Source organism: Meriones unguiculatus, chromosome 9, assembly GCF_030254825.1.
Source record: "Meriones unguiculatus strain TT.TT164.6M chromosome 9, Bangor_MerUng_6.1, whole genome shotgun sequence".
Taxonomy (NCBI): domain Eukaryota; kingdom Metazoa; phylum Chordata; class Mammalia; order Rodentia; family Muridae; genus Meriones; species Meriones unguiculatus.
In genome coordinates, this window is record NC_083357.1 from 10230087 (window position 1) to 10251266 (window position 21180).

The 21180-nt window shown below is 54.4% G+C and overlaps 2 protein-coding genes across 2 annotated transcripts in view; both read right to left on the minus strand.

The window, feature by feature from the left end:
• The window catches only part of Chat (choline O-acetyltransferase), a 48776-nt gene extending 33595 nt beyond the window's left edge, over positions 1 to 15181 (minus strand). Inside the window, exons 1-7 of the mRNA XM_021658118.2 lie at positions 14976 to 15181; positions 12952 to 13055; positions 8922 to 9113; positions 8144 to 8262; positions 6868 to 6921; positions 2762 to 2942; positions 736 to 913 (exon numbers count right to left, since the gene is read on the minus strand). Of these exons, the coding sequence (XP_021513793.1) occupies positions 736 to 913; positions 2762 to 2942; positions 6868 to 6921; positions 8144 to 8262; positions 8922 to 9113; positions 12952 to 13017 (790 nt within the window). The 5' untranslated portion in view covers positions 13018 to 13055; positions 14976 to 15181. The remainder of the gene's footprint in view (positions 1 to 735; positions 914 to 2761; positions 2943 to 6867; positions 6922 to 8143; positions 8263 to 8921; positions 9114 to 12951; positions 13056 to 14975) is intronic.
• A 1420-nt stretch (positions 15182 to 16601) lies between these two features.
• On the minus strand, positions 16602 to 19772 carry Slc18a3 (solute carrier family 18 member A3). Its single transcript, XM_021658123.2, has one exon. It carries the CDS (start codon positions 18587 to 18589, stop codon positions 16988 to 16990), a length of 1602 nt encoding a protein of 533 aa, XP_021513798.1. The 5' UTR covers positions 18590 to 19772; the 3' UTR covers positions 16602 to 16987.
• Between the last annotated feature and the right edge of the window lie 1408 nt (positions 19773 to 21180).

Genomic DNA, 21180 nt, shown 5'->3' on the forward strand with positions numbered 1-21180 from the left:
CTGTTTGAAGGTGTCCCTTCTGTTCTCTGAAGTCCTTGGTCACCTCTGTGGTACCTGCTGCCCCTATTTCTTCATATGGGTGAAGATGGCATCCCTGTGTCCTTGGACTCCCTCCTGGTGCCTTCTCTTGTTCTGTTCCTGTCACCGGGTTGCACGGGGCAGAGACTTTGTCCTATCTGTCTCTCATACCCTAGATCTAGCTCAGTCATCTCAGTTCCACACATGCACACCCAGAGAGATGGACTCCTCTAGCGGTCATGTATAGGATCTTCATAAGTAGGAACATGGGTCAGGTTGAAGATGAAAAGTCCTGACCAAGAAACCAGGTGAAGAAGGAGATCAAGTATACTCCCAGCGGAGGTCCTTACATCATCTGTCTGCTTTTCCAGCGACTCGAGTCCCCAAATGAACGCCATACATCCCACCAGTAAAACAGCTGCTAGCTGTCTCCAGCCCTCCTCTCTCTCAAAACCTCCTGCACTCGATATTTCCCGATGACCCACAGTTCTGGGCCTCCTTTATCTCACCCAGGAAGCTTGAGTATCATCACATAGAATGCAAAAATACAACAGGTAGATCCGTTCTGTTTCTGACTCCCCACTGTTCCGCCCTGAGCTGGAGGTCGGACCTTCCCGCGCTATGGCTGATGGGGATGAGATTGCGCTCTTAACCCAGGAGGAGGCAAAGCCAATGGGCATGAGGATGAGATGGAGATGGGCTGGTACTGCAGCTAACCTTTTAAGAGGACCGTCCTGGCCTTGGCCCACTCGCTCCTCCCGTCTGACGTCAGCAGGCCGATTGGAGGCAAGCGTTCATCCTCGTTGGACGCCATTTTGACTATCTTTCTCAACTGAGTGAACAGATCACCCTCACTGAGACGGCGGAAATTAATGACAACATCCAAGACAAAGAACTGTGGGGGAAACAGGTCAAAGACATCACTTGTGGCAACCGGCCCAAGGCTCCAGGCCTGCACGGAGCCTTCACAGAGAAGCTCAGGCCCGAGGTTCCCGGGGTGTTTAATGGTTCTGAGTTGTCTCGTTTTGGAGAGGTTCCAAAGCTGTTACTGTACTCAACTCCAAACTCTCCCTAGCACAGGCTAGATTAAACCTAGCTATGAGAAGGCTTTTTTCTTCCTTCTTTTTTTTTTTATTTAAAAAAATATTTTTTTGTGGTGCCCAGGGCATGTAAAATTATCCCGTCTGCAGAGTCAAGTATAAATGGGTACAACCACTGTTGAAAGGCAGTGTCAATCAAAACTGAAAGTGCTTGTCTATGACCCAGAAGCTGCACGTGTATGCGCAGACTGTAGCCTAGGGCTTAGAGAAGCACCTCCGTGTGCACCGGACAAAAATGAAGGACTATGTGCAGGTTCGACCTTTTGATTTAGCAAAGCAGTAGAAAGCCTACCTGTTCTTTTGGAGTGGACTGGGTAAGTAAAATGCAGTGTACTCATCCAGTGCACCGTGAACTAGAAGGAACAGCTATGCACAGAGCTGTGGGTATAGAGCTAAGCAGCAACAACAAGCCAACACACCAAATGCTGGGTATCGCCTGAGCACATGCATCTGTGCATGCGTGAGCTTGGCATGTATGCCTTGCAGCGCTGTGATTCTACAGCTCTGAAAGCCAGAGCCTTGGACTTGGTAAAGGGTCTCTTTCTTGAGCACAGCCTGTCACATCCTCTTCCGTATACAGACATAAGTAACTGCCCCACCCATCACCCTCATCGAAGACCATGAAGTCGGAGCTGTGGCTGTTTCCAGAAGGCTTGGCTAAGGTGCTGAGTGGAGGCTGAGGAATGCTTGTTTTGACTTTCTGTGAATGAAGATGAAGAAAGGTCTTGTGGCTGACTGGTCAGGGTGTTAGATGGGCTGGGATGACCCCTGTTAGCTGTTAGGCCCTCAAACAGTGGTCACAGCTACCTCAGAGGACACATTTTCCCCAAGCTCTCAATCTACTGAAGTGAGGCCAGGAAGAAAACACTGGACAATGAGTAGGGTGGTGGGTAGGGGGCAGAGCTAGGTGTCAAACTTAAGCTTTCAACACAAAAAGACAGGAAGACCCCAACCCCCACTTTTCATCACAGGAAATATTTTGTGAAGCAGCCAAGTACGGGATGTGTGGTATAGTAGGCACCAACAGGGTCAGTAGCCTTCATGCTTAGCTTGTGCCCCTGCCAAGGGGACACTTACTGGCCCTGTAGACCCATGTCTGATAACCTGAACTTTAGAATAGAGCCTGGCCTTGGGCAGTTGGTGACCTGGAGTCCTTCCTCTTACACACCATTAGCTTCCTTAAGCCTCACCTTCTCGGCTGTCAAATGAAGGCTCAAAGGCCTACTGGGTTATTGTAATTAAATGAAATTAATAAATGTAAGTTCTTGACCCACAGTCTTACACATGGGAAGTCTTGGCCATTAGTCCTTACTCTGTCCATCCACAGGAAGGACATGGACTATGTGAAAACAAATAGCTGTGAAGATGAAGGGCCCGAGGCCATACTGGACCTCATTCATGACCCTACGTTTTTGCCTTCTCAGAGATAAGAAGCCAAGGGCCTCATTCCCAAACTGAATGTTCTTTCCATTCTTAAAATACAGCTGCTGGAGAGAATGGACTGACCGAGTAGGAAATGCTACCGTACGACATGGGGAACCAGCCTGTGCCCTTGTGAAGAGGCAGGAATGGATGGGCACCCCTAGCCACTATATGCTCTGCATCCTCTCCAAGTCTGAGAGCCTTTGACATGGGCCACTTACCTGGCTGCAGCAGGCCACGATGACATGTTCTGGCTCGGGCATGGTGCTGCTCTTCTGGGCCACCAGTGTGTCCTGGTTATGGCCAGGAAGCCGGTAAGAAGAGAAGAGCCTATAGTACTGCTTCATGCACAGGGGCTGCCCTGAGAGCTGGCCCTTGGCCCAGTCCGTGGGGAGGGAGTGGCTGGAAGCAGAGAGCATAAGCAAGTCAGGCAGGCAGGAGTGAGAGGACAGAGATGAGGAGAAGGCCTTGGGGTGGGTTCTATGGTAGCCTTATTTTTTTCTTTTTGAAGGCTTTTACACCAAACCTTCAAAAAGGGCCGTATGCAAGCAAACCAAATGCTCTGCCGCTGGCCTACTGCCTGTACTTCCTTGTCACGGTCAGGCTCGTGGCACACCAAGCTTACAACAGCACTACCGCAGGGCTTTTCTTCATCTCGTGATGTGGTGGAATGTTCCATTTCCGTGGCCCATGGAGCACCTCATGATTTCCACAAACCTCCACAACTCCATCCTCACCCCATCCTCAGGCAATGCATATGGAATTTTTGCCTTTTAACACTCCGTGCCTTTGCTTACACCAATCTTTTCTTGGCATACCTTTCCCTCTACCCCTGTACTACACTGTCTTTTTAAGAAAACTCTTCTTTCAAGAATCTATTCTTTATTTCTATTCTTGAAACCTTCTCAAGGTTTAAAGTAGAAAGTTCTTTTTGTTATGTAGTTTCTGAATGATATATCTATCATTCCATCTGTCCATCCATCCATCTGTCTGTCCATCTATCCATCTAACCATCCATCCATCCACCATGCATGTTCAGTCATCCATCTACCCTTCCACCCATTTATCCATGGAATCTGTCTATTCATCCATTCATCCATCTTTCCATACATGCATCCATCTATCATCAATTCACTACAATCATGTATTCTTCCATCCATCCATTCATCTATTCATCCATCCATCCGTCCACTCATCCAACATCCCACATACATCTATCTATCTCCCATTCAACCACCCACAAATCTACCATGCATCCATCCATCCATCCATACATACATACATACATACATCCACCATTCAACCACAGCCATCATGCATCCATCCATCTACCTATCATCTAGCCATTATACATCTATCCATTCACATCTAGTCATTCATCCACATACTATCAATGCATCCATTCATACACCACTGTCATGCATTGACATGTGTTAAATGTGTTGTGGGAATGTGTTCAGGCAGCTTTCTTTCTGATCTGTCTGTCTGTTTTCATGCCTTCCTTGACATTATGCCATCCCTACCCCTCTGAAACCATAGCCAAAATAAACTCCTCTTTCTGTAAGTTGCTTTTGATTGTGACATTTTATCACAGCAACAGAAAAGTAACTACTGCATCATTCATTCATCTGCTCCTTTTTTCATGCATACTTTCATCCACCATTCTTCTAACACACATATAACTATCCACCACCCCTGCATTCAGCTACCACTCACCCATCAATTCGTTCACCCACCTACCATGCATACATGCACACATGCATACATCCATTCATGCACTCGTCAAGTATTTATCCATCACTATCCATCCACCCACTGTGCAGCCAATCATCTACTATGCAACCATATACTCAGCATCCATCTACATACTGACCTACTCTTCACCCATTAACCTATTTATTCTTTCGTTCTCTCAGCTTCCAAAGTTTGCTGAGCACTTTTATGCCAGGTACTATTTTGTGCTCTGGGGAATATAACAGTAAGCAGAGACAATTTTCCTACTCTGACTGGGTCTGGGTCCTGGGATGTGTTGCTGGGAAGTTTGTTGAAGACTGGCAATCAGGAGGATTTCAGGCAGATTGAACGACTGGCAGGGGCAGGAGTCCAGGACTAAGAGGAAGTCTTATTACTGCTTGCTTGACTGAGCTGAGCCCAGAGGGTAAGAAGCTTCAGGGCAGATGGGCTGGCAGATAGGCCCACAGCTATGGCACTCAAAGTGAGGATGTTCACGGAAGCTTCGTAACTGACCTGTGATGAGTGCTAGAATAGAAAAGCGTCTGTAGCAATGGTGGGAGTTTTATGCCAATTGAATTCAATAATAAAGCATGCAGTCTTGTATTTTACACTTTTGTAAATCTTTTCTAGTAATTATATTTTTTTGTTGTGTTTTACGAGATTCGAAAATAAAGACCCTTCTCCAGAGACAGTTTGCAGCTTACCAGTGGACCAGTGAAAGGCAGGAAGTAAGAGTAAAGAAAAGGCTGCAAAAATGGACGCAGACAGGCCCCTAGGCTGTGGGCAGGGTAGAAGTTGGCAGCTTATTCTGAGGCATTAAAGAGCCCCTGGCAGCTTTGACATGCCCAAGCATGATTTAAATTCTCTGTTTTTGTCTTTTGGAGCTAAGGGTTGAACCCAGGGCCTCACCCATGCTAAATGCACACACACCATCACGGAAACACAGCATTCCCAGCTCTGGTTTTCGTGTGTGTGAGTTGGGGTGGGAGTGTATTTGACTTGTCAGTACTAAGGACTAAACCCAAGACCTCACCCATGCAAGGCAAGTGCTCTATCACTGAGCTATATTCCCAGAATATCCTGTCCTGTTTTGCTTTTTAATGGCCCTGCTTGTATAAGTAAAGGACCAAAGTCTGTCCCAGGAAGCACCAGGAAGAAGACTCCAGCCACAGTGGGAATATAATGTGGACCAGGTAGGAAAGGTGTTTGCGAGCCAGCTGGGGTAGGTGGTGGCCGCATCTGCGCACCATGGATGCCAGGGAGGGAGAAAGAGTGACCACAAGACTCCTAGACCCACTGATCGGGATCCCCTACTGCCTGTACTGAGAAGACAGGATGGGGAGGGTGAGTGTACACAGGAGAAGCATACAGAGCTCTACTGGATCCCTTTGTAGTAACCAGGAGATGCCCCCGTGAGGCTGCCTGGGGTTCAGGTTTGAGGAAAAACTAGGGTTTTATTTTGTGTCCATCTGAATAGGTAAGAGCCTAATTTCTCCTCATCTTTTGAACATCAATACACTGAAAGTAAAATACCCTGAAGAGTAAATCCTCAAGTGTCCTAGCCAGACACTCTTTATAATGTCCCAGCCTTATGATATTTGCAAGTACAGGACACATGAACTATTATGTGGGCTTGCATGGAAACAGGCATTTGTATGCATGCATGTAATGTGCTCACAAACACACACCCACGTACACACACACACACACCTGTACACTCAAGCGGGAGTGTGTGGCTCCATGGTCCCTCCTCTACTCTGCAGCCAGGGTGCTAGGTGGGACAGGTTCGCTGAAGATGGATGCTGGGTGAATGGAGGAGTGAGCCCTTTGAGGCTCAGTCCGAGGATGAAGGAAAGCTCTAGAAACATGGCTGCAAAGGGCAGCCCACAGGCTTGGCAGCCCCGTGTGGAGACAGAGCTGTCATACTGGCCCCAAGTCAGTGCTCTGTCTAATACACAATTCAGATTCAGGTGTGCTGACCCCAGGGCCTGAGCCTTGCCTCTCTAACCCTCTTTCCTGGGGACAGAGCTTAGTTTCTGTCCCAAGATTGGGTAAACACTGACCTGAATCTACATAGAACAGAGAGTGAAGACTTCTCTTGTGCCCTTCCACTTCTTAGCTGTGTGGCTGCGGATAAATTATTAAACCTCTCTGAGTGTCACTTCCTTATCTATGCATAGGACACTGCTTTGGGCCCTTCATTCTTTCCAGCAACCTGTGGCTGTTTGCTCTCGCTGGTGGTCCCAGTGCCCTGGGGTTGGCTAGGAGGGGGACTCTTCTCCTAAAATTAAGAGCTCACTGTTTTCGTTGTTCCCATCACCTGTGGGAGGACCCCATGTTCACTGAGCTGGGTGGGCATGTGGACACCTCAAAGAGGGGAGACCATCATCCCCATGGCAACGCTTAGCTTACCACCACCTCCCCTAACACTGCCACCTTCTCCACCCTTCCGGGGATCTTCAGACCCAAACTGTGTAATTCACACCACAGGAGGAACGAGAAGATCCCGAGGGAGGGACATTTCAGAGAAAGGTGGTGAGGACAAGACAGCCAAGCAGGGCCCTACCCCTCCCAGGCCGGGGCCATGGCCTACCTGTCCAGCAGAGCCTTGTAGCTGAGCACACCAGAGATGAGGCTGGCTGCAAATCTGCAGGGACACAGAGACACTGAGGGGTGCGTCAGCCGGCCCCCCCCGCCCTCTCACCTTTCCCTTATTCTCCCTAACTTCCTCCTCCTTCCCTTCCTCCTTCTATGCTCCCATTCCCCTCCCTCTGCTCCTAACTCACCCATCTATTGCCTGCCATATGCCAGGCCCCATGTGCACTAATGGGATGTGGGTCGTGCTGCCCCTCCCCCCAGGGCTGTCAGCCCACCACAGCCTTGGATTAAAAAATGGTCCTTTGGTGAGGACTGGGGAAGGTTTAGCTCTGGAGGTGGCGAGAGGAAGGCAGAGTAACTTTGAAAAGGAAGAGGGGCCTGGAGGAGTGGCAGAATGAGTGGCAAGAAAGGGAAGGTGAGGGGTGAAGTTCCCCCAAGGCAAGGCTAATGCTGTGTCTGGTCTTCTGGGAAATGCAATCTCCTGGGAGAAAGCCTGTGTTTTGAACCCTCTTGGTGGCTAATGAAAAGGAAAGTGAGTCCTGGGAGAAATGCCTCAGGGCCCAGTGCCAGGGGACAGTACCATCTTAACTGTCTATGGATGATGAGGCCTGGCCTAATTGCATAGGGGGAAAATGCCTCTCAGATGCAATTTGGAGAACTCTCTTCAGAATCCATCCATCCTCTTTCCTCTTTCTAGAGGGGAGGGGGAAGGCAATGGGGGCTAGGCCTGGGCTGTGCCTCTGTTCCCATTGAGACATTAAGAGGATGAAATTCTGACAGACTCCAACAGGGAGGCCCATCTTTCCTGCCCCTACCCACCACCGCCACCATTCTCAGTGCACCTAGAGGCCCTTCCAACGGCTCACTGAGCTCTGAAATTGCAACAGATGGCAGCTGCGCTGGCGCAGAGAGATGTCCCTCCCCCAGGAGTCTGTTTGGAGCAGGGCTCCAGGGGGCACAGAGGAATTCTCAGGCACCTGGAGCAGCGTGTCCCAGTCAGGACTACTTTTAAATGACAGCTCACCGAGTCAGGTCAAGACTGCAGTGTGGGGTCCCTGGGGCCCTTGGCCCTTATTAGCACCATCAAATAAATGTGTTTTGGGAAAGACCTCCCCCTGGCCTGATGGTGTCGAGAGAAGATGTCTTGTGTTACTTGGCCCCAGCAAGCTCAGCCATTGCACCAGCTCGGGGCTCTCCTTCTTGGCATGAGGCTTGGCCCCACATCTAGGGTGGGTTCCTCTGCTGTGCACCCAGGGGCACCATGGCCTCACCTTAGCTGGTCAATGGTGTCTTGGAAGTGCTGCCGAGCAAAGATCACAGCAGGGCTAGAGTTGACTGGCAGGGCCAGGCGGTTATTGAGATACATGTCATTCAGCCAGTATTCAGATACCTGCCAGAAAGCACAGGGAGGGAGGATTACCCTGACATCTGGGCCCCTACCCACCCTTTCTAAACAGACACTGTCCTAGCAGAGGTCATCCATCCTGTTCTGCCTACCGTAAATTAGAGCCCTTGGTGGATAATTCATCCATCCCCGTCTGTCAGTCCGTTCATCCATCCATCCATCTGTCTATCCCACAAATGCACTAAGCCCCAGCTGTGTGCTGAGCCTGCATCTTCCCAGTCCTCCAAGCCTGCCCTTCATCTTCACAGCATCATCTCCTTTGTTTCTTCCTCTTCTCCCCTCTTTAGTGGTACATCCCTGCCACTACCTGTCCTTGTGTCTTAGCCCTACCTGTCACCCCCACTCTGCCTTCTGAGCTCATCTCCATCCCCATTTTCCCCTGTCCCTAGCTGTGTCCCATCTTTCCCAGCTCTCACTTGTCTTCACCTGTCATGTTCTGTCCTCCTCTTTGCCCAGTCCCATCCCTTGCCTCATCTTGCCTGCCTCTCTCCCTTGTAGCCCAACCTATGCTACCACTCTGTTCCCATCTATCAGTCATCTCCATCTTCCCCCAACCCATCTACTTTGGCTCTTACCCTTCCCCACATCATTTTCCTCCTCCCTTCTCCAGAGGTCTTTTGTTAGCTTCTGTCGGGAAGCCTTACCCAGTTGGCTGTTTTCTCCTGCCTCTCCAAGAGTTTTTCCTGCAGGGTCTCACCCAGGCCACCAGGGGCCCCAAACCTCTTCACGATGGCCTGGCTCTTCCTGAACTGCTCTTCTGGTATGAGGTGCTTCATACACTGCAGGTAGGTGGCCAGTGTTTGCTGCAGTGGGGGCACTGGCAATTTGGGTAAGTCCTGAAAAAGAGGGTTCATGAGTTTTCACTCTCTCCCTTTCTTTAATATGGTCCATACCTGTCCCTGAGTTGATGCCACAACAGGTCTCATTCTGTCCCATCCCCATTCACCATTCTGGGACCTGTTTACTGGGCTTAGCTTAGCAGAATTGTGAATTAATGCCCTCCAGCTTGCTGTCCCCACCCCTGTACTGTACCTACGTCTCAGGAAGGCACAAAATGCAAATAGTCTTGGACTCACACCCTGGCCCTGCTGTTGGCATCCGACAGACCTGGGTTCACACCCTGACCTTGCTGAGGATCTCTTGTATGCCCTTGGGAAAGTTCTCCCTCTGCAGGGGCCCGGCTCCTCCGTGAAAAATGATCCTCTCACAGGACGGAAGGGATGACAGATGTGCGTGTGCTGAGCGCCCATGAAGGATGGGTCTGAGATGAAAGATCATTGGCGATATTGCTGACTGCTGGTCACTCTTCACGTAAGAACCCCTCCCTCCCAGCTGGTGCTCCAGAGCCTGCGTACTCTCTGGCCTGGAAGGTGCTATTCTTACAGAGGGTCAAATGGACTAAATGGCTTTGGGTGGGGTCATGGCCAGCTTCCTGGAGAGACTTCCTAGGGCAGTGGCTATTTCTGTTCTGTGCCTCTTGTTTCATGCTTCCAGGTATGAAACCCAGGCAGGGCATGGTTCTATGTTGGGAGAAGAGTTAAGTGGGAGATGGGGGAACTCTTTCTTGCCCAGATCTCCACATAGGAGACAACAACTCAATCAACCTGATGGACCCCAAGAAAATGAAAAGAGAGAAATAAAAGGCTGCAACAAACATACATTATGTTCATTTAACTGGCTTTTTCCCTCCAAAGGGAATCCAAGAAGAAGCCTGTGGTCTCTGAGCTCCAAGTGAGGCGAGAGTCAGAAAGGAACCCCCAGTGGGATCTTCCCACATGGGCATGGTTTGCTCCAGTTAATCAACCGTGGCTGACCAGGTGTCTTGTGTGCTTGTGTCTTCAATGTGTCATAGCCAGGGCTGGGATTTTTGTCATTATAGATGAGGAAACCAGAACCCACAATATGGAAAGACTAATCTTAGGTCATATAGTAAATTTTAGTCCATTTATTTCATCCTCTCTCTCCTCTCCCCTCCCCTTCCCTCTGCTCTCTTCTCTTTTCCTGTTCCAGGGCCTTGCACATGCTAGGCAAGTGCTGTTGCTGAGCTATACTCCCAGTTCATTTCCCCTCCTTTTTCGTGGGGGGCTTTCCTCTCCTCTCCTTCACTGCCTTCCTTCCTTCCTTCCTGTTTCCTGTCTCTCAGCCCTTAACAGAAGAGAAGGCAGATTTTAAAAGCCATGTTAAAGTGTGCAGTTGGCACACAGCAGGGTTCCTTTCTTCAGGGGTTCCTTCTCTGTGAGGCGGTGAGTTGAGTTTCTGTGGGGTAGCCAAGGGCTCCCCCTACACTGGTGGGCTGCTGAAAGTACCCGTCTTCTCCTGCGGCTTAGTACCGATGGGAGGATGAATCCCCACCTGTCTGGTCCTGTCTCTGGAGCACACTGCTCTGGCTGGAGGTGGTGTCGGCACCAACCCCTGGTGCTGCCGCCCTGGGGACAATGCGAATACAAGGACGGGTCTGGACAGTCTCCTATGTTGTTGAGCCCACTCCAACCAGACCAGGTTGAGCCCACCCCCTCCTCAACCACTCTGCTTCCTCCTCTTCTATTCATAGGGGTCTGCGTGGCTGGAACAGGCAAATATCTTCAAAAAGCATAGACCAGCTGATGGTCTGGCCAGGAGGGGTGGAAGGTTTGACCAGAGTGCCTGGGTCTCACTTGTGCTGTGGTAAAGTCTGGGTGAAAGGGAAGCAGTGATGGGTAAAATGGAAAAATCTTAGTGTAGGCATCTCAGCTCCAGCCATGCTTCCTCCTTTGACTCTTGTGGAGCCCCGGCCTTGTGTAGACTTAGGATTCTGTAGTCTGTGCAAATTTCTGGGTGGCTTATATGACCCAGGCCATGGGCTGCCCTTAGAGACAGGGGGGAGAAGGTGCCGGTCCTCTAGAGTGGACATCCCAGTGCCGGGGGAGAAAAGGGACATGCCATGGACGGTGGCAGCAGAGGTATGGGTCAGCTGTAGAGGTTGGGGCACTATAAGGAGCAAGTTCAATGGCAGAAAACAGAAGATTCTGACAGGGCCAGGGGATGGGTGAGAAAAGTGTGGTGGAGGAGCCAGCACATGTAAGAACTTGAACTGAGATACACTGCCCTATCTCTGGAAGGCTCGATGGAGCAGGAGGGAGGCTGCCTGCCCAGGAAGGCTGCCCAGGAAGGAGAGCGTTGTTTCAAACCAGTGGAAAAGATGATGCTTGGGTGCCCCTGGGCTGAACCAGTGGCAACAGCAGGAGCCGGGATGTGTCATGGCTTGGGAAGAGGGTTCAGCCTTGCCTAGGCAAGCGCATTGGGTTTAAAGCCGTCTGAAGTAGACTTTGGGGTACAGTGAGGTTGGGGGACTTGAGGGAGATAGTGCTTACTGCTGTCAGGGGCTCTCCTTGGATTTGTGAGCAAGTGTAATTATCTGCATCCCCAGCACCCTAAGGCTATAGCTGACATTTAGAAACTTGTTTTGCCCCCAAAACACTGGCACCTCACCTGGCCCACAAGGTAAGAAGGTTGGGATGAAAGCCTGGAACCTTTGACTTCATTCCGTGTGTGTTCCCTTTACTTTGGGTCAAACTCCTGCTGGATTCTGCGCGTAGGCATAGTAACCACTCAAAGAGTAACTGTCTTTACAAACAACAACAAAAGAGCACAGCAGCAATACCTAACCTAACTAACCCTCTGCTGAAAGAACAAAGAGGGGCTTAACCAAGTGGAGGCAGATGCAGAGGCAGGCAGATCTCTCTGAGTTTGAGGCTAGCCAGGTATTCAGAGCAAGCTCCAGGAGAGCCAGGGATACACAAAAAAAGAAACTCTGTCCCAAAAACAAAAGCAAAACAAAACAAAAACAACAGGAATTTGATTATCTCTCATGGATTTTCCAGTGCTCTTTTCTGGACCCTCCAAATGTGCCTAAACCTTTCCAGTCATTGTTCTAAGCATCAATTATCTTGCATTCCCAAAACAGGGCTGTCAGAAGCCTTACAGAACAGAATTCTTCAAAGCAGAGCAATTATCCACAATAAGGAAGCTCCCCTCTAGACCAGGAAAACACTGGAACCAAGGTGCTTTTCCCCAATGGCCACAGTAACAACTTCTCCTGACTATCCTGCAGAATCACGGCTGAGACAATGATCCGACCACATCTTTAATCTCGATCATGGCTGCTTAATTGCATGCACATACACACACACACACACACACGCGCACACACACACACACACACACACGCACACACACACACACACACACACACATCAGATATCAGGACATACTCATATATCCTGATTGTTCCTTTAAAATCTCCAGTTTATGGGCATGCCTTGAAGATAGATTTAGACTCACTGGGCCTCTTTACCTGTTCATCTTTCCAATGTGTCAACTGATGAAGTCTCTTTTCTTTGCCTTTATAACATACTGTCTCTTTAATTTATATATTGAGGACAGACAGCTGAGTCTAGACTGTGGGAACTACTGGAACTGGAACTGGGGTTTTTGTCCTAAACCTCCAGTAACAAGGCTTCTGGACTGCCAGGCCCAAGCAGACTCCTCTGAAGGACAGGGCAGGGCTGCCCTTCTGCCCAGAAGAACACAGAGCTGGGAACAATTGAGGGCCAGGGCCACTCTAGACTGTCTTGAGAATAAGAGTGTGTAAGAAGAGGGATCAGGGATAACACATGTGGCTTAAAAGTTCCTCACCAGCTCCTCCTCACAGCCAGAAGTTTTTACAGGCGTCTTTGGGGGAACCTTTTCCAGGATGGGCATCTTGGGGACTTTTGCTCCAGAGTATCAGAGCTGTAGACCTGGGAACACAGGAGAAGCAGCATCACAGAGGGCCACTTAGGCCTAAATGAACCCTATAACCTTACCCCCATACAGTAAGGCGGCCAGAGACTGACAGTAGTATAGAGGGAACTCAGTGCTACAGTGACTGCCCCCTCAGACCTCAGCCCTGTGTCCCTGACCACAGTGACCTCTCCGAATCTCAAGTTGGGAGAGTAAGTCCTGCCTTAAGCCACGAGCTGAGACCTGCTTTTATGAAGCCACTGTCCTCGAGGCTAGCTGACCACCCCAGCTGGCACTGGGAGGAGCTGGGCTGGGGTTGCCCACTCCCTACCAGGGTCATTGCGCTAGCTTTGCTTTGCCTGGAATGCCTGATACACACTGCACTAGTGTCAACTTTCCCCCGAGACTGTAGTTCTCTAGTGAAAACCCCTATCTGCTGTGCCCAGACTTCCTTCCCTCCAGGATGCCTGGCCGGGCTCTGCTATGGAGTAGAGGGGCTGTGAGTTCAGAAAGCTCTGCACCCTGTGTGTGTTAGTGTTATGAGTGTGTACTTGAATGCCCTCAAGGATTTTAAAGCCCTGTATTCTGGGTGACATTCTGGGCTACTTGAGGACCCTGGGGTCTACTGTCAGAGTGATGACTTGGGTAGTCTCTGGGCAGCAGGCTCCAAATGTGGGTGCAGTGGGAATATGGAAGGACACAGTACTGGAGAGTGGGGAGTCGTGGCCTCTAGATTCTCCTGACAGCCTCGGGTAAGGCAGATCAGTTTGGAAGGTGTGCTAGAAATAAGCCAGGCTAAGTCACAGGCCAGTTCTTAGAGCTGTGGGGTCCACCTTCTGCCCCACTAAACCAAAAACTGCATAGACAGTCAAGATTTCTACCAGCCTACACTTAATTCTCCCTCAAGGGGCTAAAGCTGATGGTTAGCCTGTTGGGCGACCAACAGCAGCCTCAGAGTCAAGCCCAGCCAGGTGCCAGGATGAGGCTCCGTTCATCCTGGGGAAAGACCATCCAGAAAGCTGGAAGAATCAGGCCCAAGGCTAGAAGAGTTTGGCCCCACTGAACAGAAAGGCCTTGTGGGTCTGGTACAGTGCACTCCCAAGACAATAGTCCTTGAGCCCAACTGTGCTTAAAAACTGCCGGAGGAGTATGACGCAGCTCTGTTGAGGGGTCAACCAAGACAAGGTCAGGTTAATGAAGGCTCCACCGATTGTGCAGCAAATGTTTCCTTTCATACCATCTCAGTGGTGGGAAGGAGAACACACTGGCTGGGCCTCAGTGACTTCATATCCTGGAGAGGAGAATGGACCCCTGCCAGCTGACAATATGATGGGTGTCCCACCGTTCCCCACAGCTCCTTCCTCCTTAGCTCCTTGGCCCAGGCTTACCGAGTTTATATGGATTTGTCTAGCTATGGTTCGGTATCCTCCCATTTCTGCTCCTGCTGGCCTGGCTTATGGGGGCTACTGGGGAGCTTGCCCTGAAGGTCCAACACCAGTCTGAGCTGGTTTCCTAGGTTCTCTGTGCTGCAAGCCTGCACCTCCGCTGGCGCTCCCCACCTTCCCACGAATGGCTGGAGAAAGCTGGGACCCAGGGATAACGCCAATGGCCCCTGGTACTGGACACCAAAACCACGAACCTCGGGCTTGACAGATGTAGGTGAAGTAATAGTACCATAGGTGGGCGGTAACGATCAGAGGGGTCCTAAGCCTTTATAATCAAGCCCTCCCGGTCCAGGCATCCTGGCAGCGGAACCCCTCAGTCTCCTGGATGTTCCCGGAAGACCATTGGCGCCTGGAAAGCTGTAGACTCTGAGCGACCCAGGGCCTCTGGGCCTGGGAGCTGTCCCTCCGTGGACAGCTCCTCCGGAGGGACAGAGCCTGGGTCCCCGACGCTCCGTGGCTTAGGTCTTCGCGCCGCTGCCCAGCCCTCCTCACCTGCTCTCCTGGACTGCTCCGCGCCCCCGAATCCGTGCTACTCCTCACCAAGCCGGGCTGAAGGCGGCTGTGTGAGCCGGGGGTGGCGGCAGCGCCAGAGACTGGGGCTTCCTCCCAGGTCTGTAGTGGAGCCTCCGACGACGTTGCTGGATCCCTGCAGCCGCCCCGACTGACTGCCAGCAAACCAGCCGCACCTCTCTACACTCCCTCCCCTCCCTCCTCCCTCCCCTTCTCCTCCTTTTTCCCTCCCTCTCGTCCCTCCCCGCATCTCTTCCTCGCAGTCCTCTGCTCCCCCCAATCCCCGCCCCGCCCTCTGATTCCCATCTTCTGTCCTCAAAACCTGTCTCGGACAGCTTCCCGGATGAGTTCGTGCACTGGCATCGGATTTAGGCCCTGGAAAAGGGCACAGAACATTGTCCTGCTAATGCCCATCGCCCAGCCCAGCCTCCCCCCTCCCGTCCCCATGCTCCCCTATACGCAGGTTCTTCTGTGCAGCTGCTTATGCAGAGCCACGGAGAGTTCTTGAATCAGAAGAAAATCTGCCCCTCCTCACGAGGCACCCCTTTAAAAGTATTAATAATTAATAAGTTTGTCGGCTACTGTGGGACCTCCCTTCCTTTCTTTTACCATCCTATTCCTGCAGGATCTTTGGGGAGGGAGGCAGAGACAAGGGGACACAGACTCGGTGCATTCTGATGGCAGGCAGGGGTTGTTAAGAGACTCAACTAGAAGCCCACAGACACTCCTTTCAGGCAAAATATCCCCCTCATACACACACACACACACACACACACACACACACACACGGACACACGTTTGCACACGCACACACACATCTCATATAAACAGACTTAGACAAGGACGGATGCATGGACAGACAGGCAAGCAGGCAGACAAGCACACCCACACACCAGCAGACCCTCCCCCTGCTCTCACAAGTCACCCTAACCCAACTGCCTCTCCACCGAAAGCAGAGGGCTCCATGTGGAAACAGCGGGCAGGACCCAGGGATGAGTGTACTGCCTTCAGCATCAGCCTCCGTGAGAGGAGATCAAGGGTGGATAAGTTCCCTGACGTCCAGGAGTGGTTCCTTTCATTCAGGACGGAGTGGGCTAGGGATGGGCGCCAGCTCCCACATCCATGTTTCTTCCCTTCTCCGTTCAAACCGACTGAGGAGAGGCAGAGCCACAGGCAATCACCTCCTACTCCTCAGATCCTTAGAAGCCTCCATCCTTAAGGAGCGCTGTCCCCAGGCTGGGCCTAAACGATGGGAACTGCCTCTTCTCTACAGAAAACAGCTCCCTCCTGCTCCTTCCTTGACAAGACAAGAGGAGATCCCACTGTGTAGGAAAACCCCGTTCTGGCTGAGAGCTCCTGTGCCAGCTGTCTTCCAAGGCCAGGCGGATTCTCAGGCTCCCTCGGGTGGACCCTTCAGGTGCTGCACTGGGCTTGGAAAGGAGGGACGTGTGTGTGTGTGTGTGTGTATGTGTGTGTAGTTCTAGGTATCCATGGGCTCTATGGGCTCTCCTTTCTTCTTGGGCCTGGATGGAACAGGTGAAACCCGGGCTGCCAGCGTCTCTGCGCTGTCCTACCGCCCACCCCTCATCAGTAAAGAGACTCGGCCTCCTCAGACAGATATGGTTTATTAATTCAGGCCGGAGGCACCAGGGTGCAGCAGACCGAGTTTGGCACTGGAAGGATCCGCAGGAAGGACACACAGATGCATGACTCTATTTGGGGGCGCTCAGTGGGTGAGTGGTGATCGCCCGCACACCCACCGCTTCACCCCCCGTCAGGAGCCCAATAGCTTCCCCGCCTCCCTGCCCCATTCCCTCAACGGACGCGAGAGTGTTTGGGGGGAGGGCTCACGGAGGGGGAAGGGATCCCTGCAGGGGGAGTTCGAGACTGGGGAGGGGCTGGGGTTCTCGTTGGTGGAGGCGGGGCCCCAAGCCGGAGTCGGCCGGCAGCTCTCCAGCGCGACCTAAATGGGGAGGGTCGGCGAGGCGGGTGTGCTAGCTGCGGGCGTGATCGTTGTAGCCGTCCTCACACCCGTCAAAAGGGCCGGGTGGGCTGCAGGGCTCGCCGCCGCCGTCTGGGCCCAGCGCCGACCGCTCACGCAGGCGCAGCGCGTCGTACAGCCCCTGCGGCGGCTCCTCCAGCAGCACGTCGCGCTCGGAACGCGAGCGGGTGAGGAGGCCCACGTTACGCAGGAGCAGCAGGACCGGCGCGTAGAGCAGGTTGGCCAGGCCCATGCCGAGGCTGAGCTGCTCGAAGCCAAGGGAGTGGACGATGTGGCCCGCCACGATGGGCCCGAGCGCGTAGGCCACGGAATAGGAGATGTCGGCTATCGCGTAGACGCTGCCGTAGACCGACACGTGGCGCACGTCCACCAGGAAGGCGAGCGTGGGCAGCAGCGCCGTGTCCACCAGCGCGATGCCGAAGCACAGGCCGCAGAGCGAGACGACGAGCGGCGCGAAGGAGCGGCAGGCGGGGACGAGGCACGAGCTGGCCCCGATCACCGCCAGCCCCAGGGCGCCGTAGAGCCACTGCAGGTGCGGGTAGCGCGCCGCCAGGCGCACCGTGAGGTAGACGCCCAGCACGTGCGGCACGAAGGCCGGCAGCCAGACCATGCCCATCTCCCACTCGGAGGCCGCCATCGTGTGCTTCATCCACGTGGCTATGGTGGGCTCGAGGAAGGCGAGCGGGATGTTACAGGTGGTGAGCGCGCCGGCCACCACGGCGATGTAGGGGTCCAGCATGAGGCGGTGGATGGGCGTGCCCACGGGCAGGTTGGCCCGGGCCCTGGCCGCGGCCGAGAAGGGCTTGGCCACGGCCAGCAGCAGCAGCGCGTCGAACAGCGACACGGCGGCGAGCACTAGGAAGGGCACGCGCTTGCCCGCGAACTCGTAGAGGATGCCCCCGAAGGGAGGCGCCACCAGGCTCCCGAAGCTGATGAAGGCCAGCGCCACGCCCAGGGCCCGGCTGCGCTCCGGCTCCTCGGGGTACTTGTCGGCGATCATGGCGATGCCGGACGTGTCGGCGAAGGCCGAGCCCAGGCCCTGCAGGCTGCGCGCCGCGAACAGCGTGGCGTAGTCCTCCGCGAAGGCGAACATGACCGTGGAGGCGAACATGACCCCCAGGCCGATGAGCAGCGGCACGTCGTAGCTCACGCGGTCGATGAAAGGGCCGCTCAGGGGGTTCACCAGAAGCTGCAGGATGGCCTTGGAGGCGAACAGCACCCCGATCTTCACGTCCTCGCTCTCCGTCGGGTAGCGGGGCCGCAGGATCGACCGGCCCGAGCCGGCGGCCGTCGGGGGCGCTGAGGTGTTGGCCAGGTCGGCGCTGGCGTTGGCCGGCGTGGGCGGCGGCAGGGTGGGCTCCCACGCCTCGGAGGCCGGGGTGGGGCCCTCGCTGCCCCCGCGCATGTGGGCGATGTAGTCGGGCACGATGGGCACGATGACCATGTACAGCATGTTGTCCAGCAACAGCGCGACGCACACGATGACCAGCACCAGGCGCCGCTGCCGCCGGGGCTCCTGCAGCGCGGCGCCCACCGCTTCCGACAGCTTGCTGGCCGCCGCCCGGGCCTGGCCGCTCGGCGTGCTGGGCTCCATGCCCCCGGGGGCCGCTCCTCCGAAGGCGCCTCCGCCTGGGTCGGGTGCCGGCGTCCCGCAGTGCGGAGGCCGGGGCGCGGCACTTCGGGGGGCGCGGTCCGGGCCGCCGAGCGCCCCCGGTGCTTCAGGTGGCCGTGGGCTTCATGTCCCCGAGCCCGGAGCGGAGCGAGGGCTGTCCCGCGCGGCGCCGCCGCTCTCAGCGGCTCCGGGGAGCGGTGGCTCCGGGTGCAGGCGCGGAGGCCGGCCCGCGGAGGCGCCGAGGAGGGAGGCTGGACGCGCGGTGGCCGGCGAGCGCAGGAGCAGCCCCCGCCGCGCGCAGAGGCCGTGTGCGCCCGCCCAGGGGCATGCTGCCGCTGCCCGCCGTCTCTCCAGCCCGCCGCGGCGCTCCCCTCCCCGCGCGTCCGCTCTCGCCTCTTTCTCCGCCGCCGCCTCTCTCTCTCTTTTTTTTTTTTATTCCTCCCTCCACTTGGGGCTATGACGCGGTGAGTCTCGGCCCCCGAGTGCTGCCCGGGCCACTGGCGTCGCTCATGCTAATGCGACGTCGTCGGGGCGGGGGCCGGGGGCGGGGCGCGTCCGGGCAGGGGTCCACTTCCCAGAGGCGCTCAGGCTGGAAGCCAGGGGAAGGGGGTCTTGGCCATCAAGAGTCCTAGACAAGCCCCTGGGGATGGGTGCGCCGCGGGAGGAACCGGCCCTTCGGCGCCCTCCCTCCCACCCTATAGTTCTGAGATCCACGGGAGTGAGGCTCCGTCTTCCCCCACTTGGGAGGAGGGGTAGGGCGGCCGGTGCCCCGCAGCGTGGTGGGAGACGAGGGAGCCGGAGGCTCTAGACCTGGACCTCGGCGCACAGCGGGCACGGAGCCCCCGAGGTGAGCCGCGCCGCCTCCATCTGTCCTCACAGCTGGAACGCGCAGCCGGGGCGCAGAGGCGCGCAGCCCCCTTCCTCATTCCCGCCCCCAGCCCCTCTCATCCCCTCCTCCGGGGAGGGAGGGGGAAGGCACAGAGCCTTTGGGGTCTGGTTCCGACCCACCTGCCCTTGGGCAGAAAGTCTTGGCACTGAATTCCGGACCGTGAGCATGTGAGGACTGAGTGGAGAAGCCGTTCCCTGCATCCAGGGTCCTAGGTGCCCGCGCTAACCCCTTTTGACCTCCCCCACGCCTAGACTCTCCCTTTCCGTTTTCCTAGGCGCCGGCCCCTACCCCACCCCCACCCCTAGCTCCGCCTATTTCTCTTTTCTTTCTCCTCTCCCCCTCACACCAACTCCTCCCAGGTCCTCTTCTTTTCGGCTCTTGCGAGCCTCCGCCCACTTTTCTGCAATCTCTCGCACCCCATCCCCCGCGGCGGCCTCCGAGCCCCGAGTGGACTCACTGGTGGTCTGGTGCTGGTAGGAAGCCCTGCGTGGAAGCCTCCGGGTCTCTTGCGGCGGGGCCTCCGCAGCTTCGCTGGCAGTAGAAGCTTAGGAAAGCTCACCTTCCTTCCGGGAGCTCTGCACAGTCTGAGACTCCTGGTTTGCAGCCGTCAGTCTGAACAGATCGGCCTATGCGTTGGGCCCGGTGTGTCCTCAGATGAGCTTTGGCCGTAGATGGCACGTGAGGCCGGTGTTGCACCCCACAAACTGGCAGGAGAGACGCTGTCAGTCAGCTGAGATTGGGGTGGGGGCAATGTCGAGATTGCACTTCCTCAATCTTCCCGAGTCACAGGAGCCTTCAGATTCTAAGCCGGGCATGCAGCTTCCTCTAGGCATCATGGTACCCGGCCTACAAGGGGCAGACAGATGGGGTGGCTCCCGGCTCTGCCACTTACTAGATAAAAGTGCCAGAGGAGCTAGTGTTTTCTCCTTCTGCTCCACTGTCCTTTTATTTATCTGGAAAATGGAATATAGTACCTACAGCTGAGGGCGTGGTACACACATAATCGGAAACATCAGTGTTTGCTGGCATTGTCGTAGCACGTGCTGCTTTCTGTTCATGTCACACTGGAGGGTCTTGTGAAGGGCAGGCCGATGCCAGGAGCACCCTGACTCTCTCTGGCTTAGCCCTCGGATTGGGTAGACATTGTGAGTCTTGTCTGGGGCGGTGGAAAATACAGAAAGGACTGGAAAGTTGGCTTCTATTCTTAAGCCAGCAGCAACATGAGGTGATGGAGACCGCAAGGTCAGGGCGAGAGGCACAGCCTCATGGTCTAGGGCCCAACCTCTCCACCCACACACGGGTACCTGTGAAAGAGGGAGGAAGCTATCTGATTAGGGCACTGTCGTCACATGTGATGGCACAGCTGCCTTCGAAGTGAGGGAGGAGGCCATGGCGGTGGATAGCGTTGGGCAAGTCATGGCCCCTCCCTGGCCCACTCGGCCTCTGTTCACTAAGAGGTTACCAAAATTCACATTGCAGAAAGTGACGGAAAAACTTCTTTAACTATTACCCCACAGGCTTCATTCGTAGCGCACTCTCCAGCAACTAGTTCTCCGCTTGCTTCATGAACTTTCGTCACCTGCCTGGCTCCCCAGACCCTTGAGTTTAAGAGCTCTGAGCCCCTCTGACTTTTGAACAAAAGCTTCACTCATGGTTTTTAAAGAGGTGTCTCCAACCTACGCGG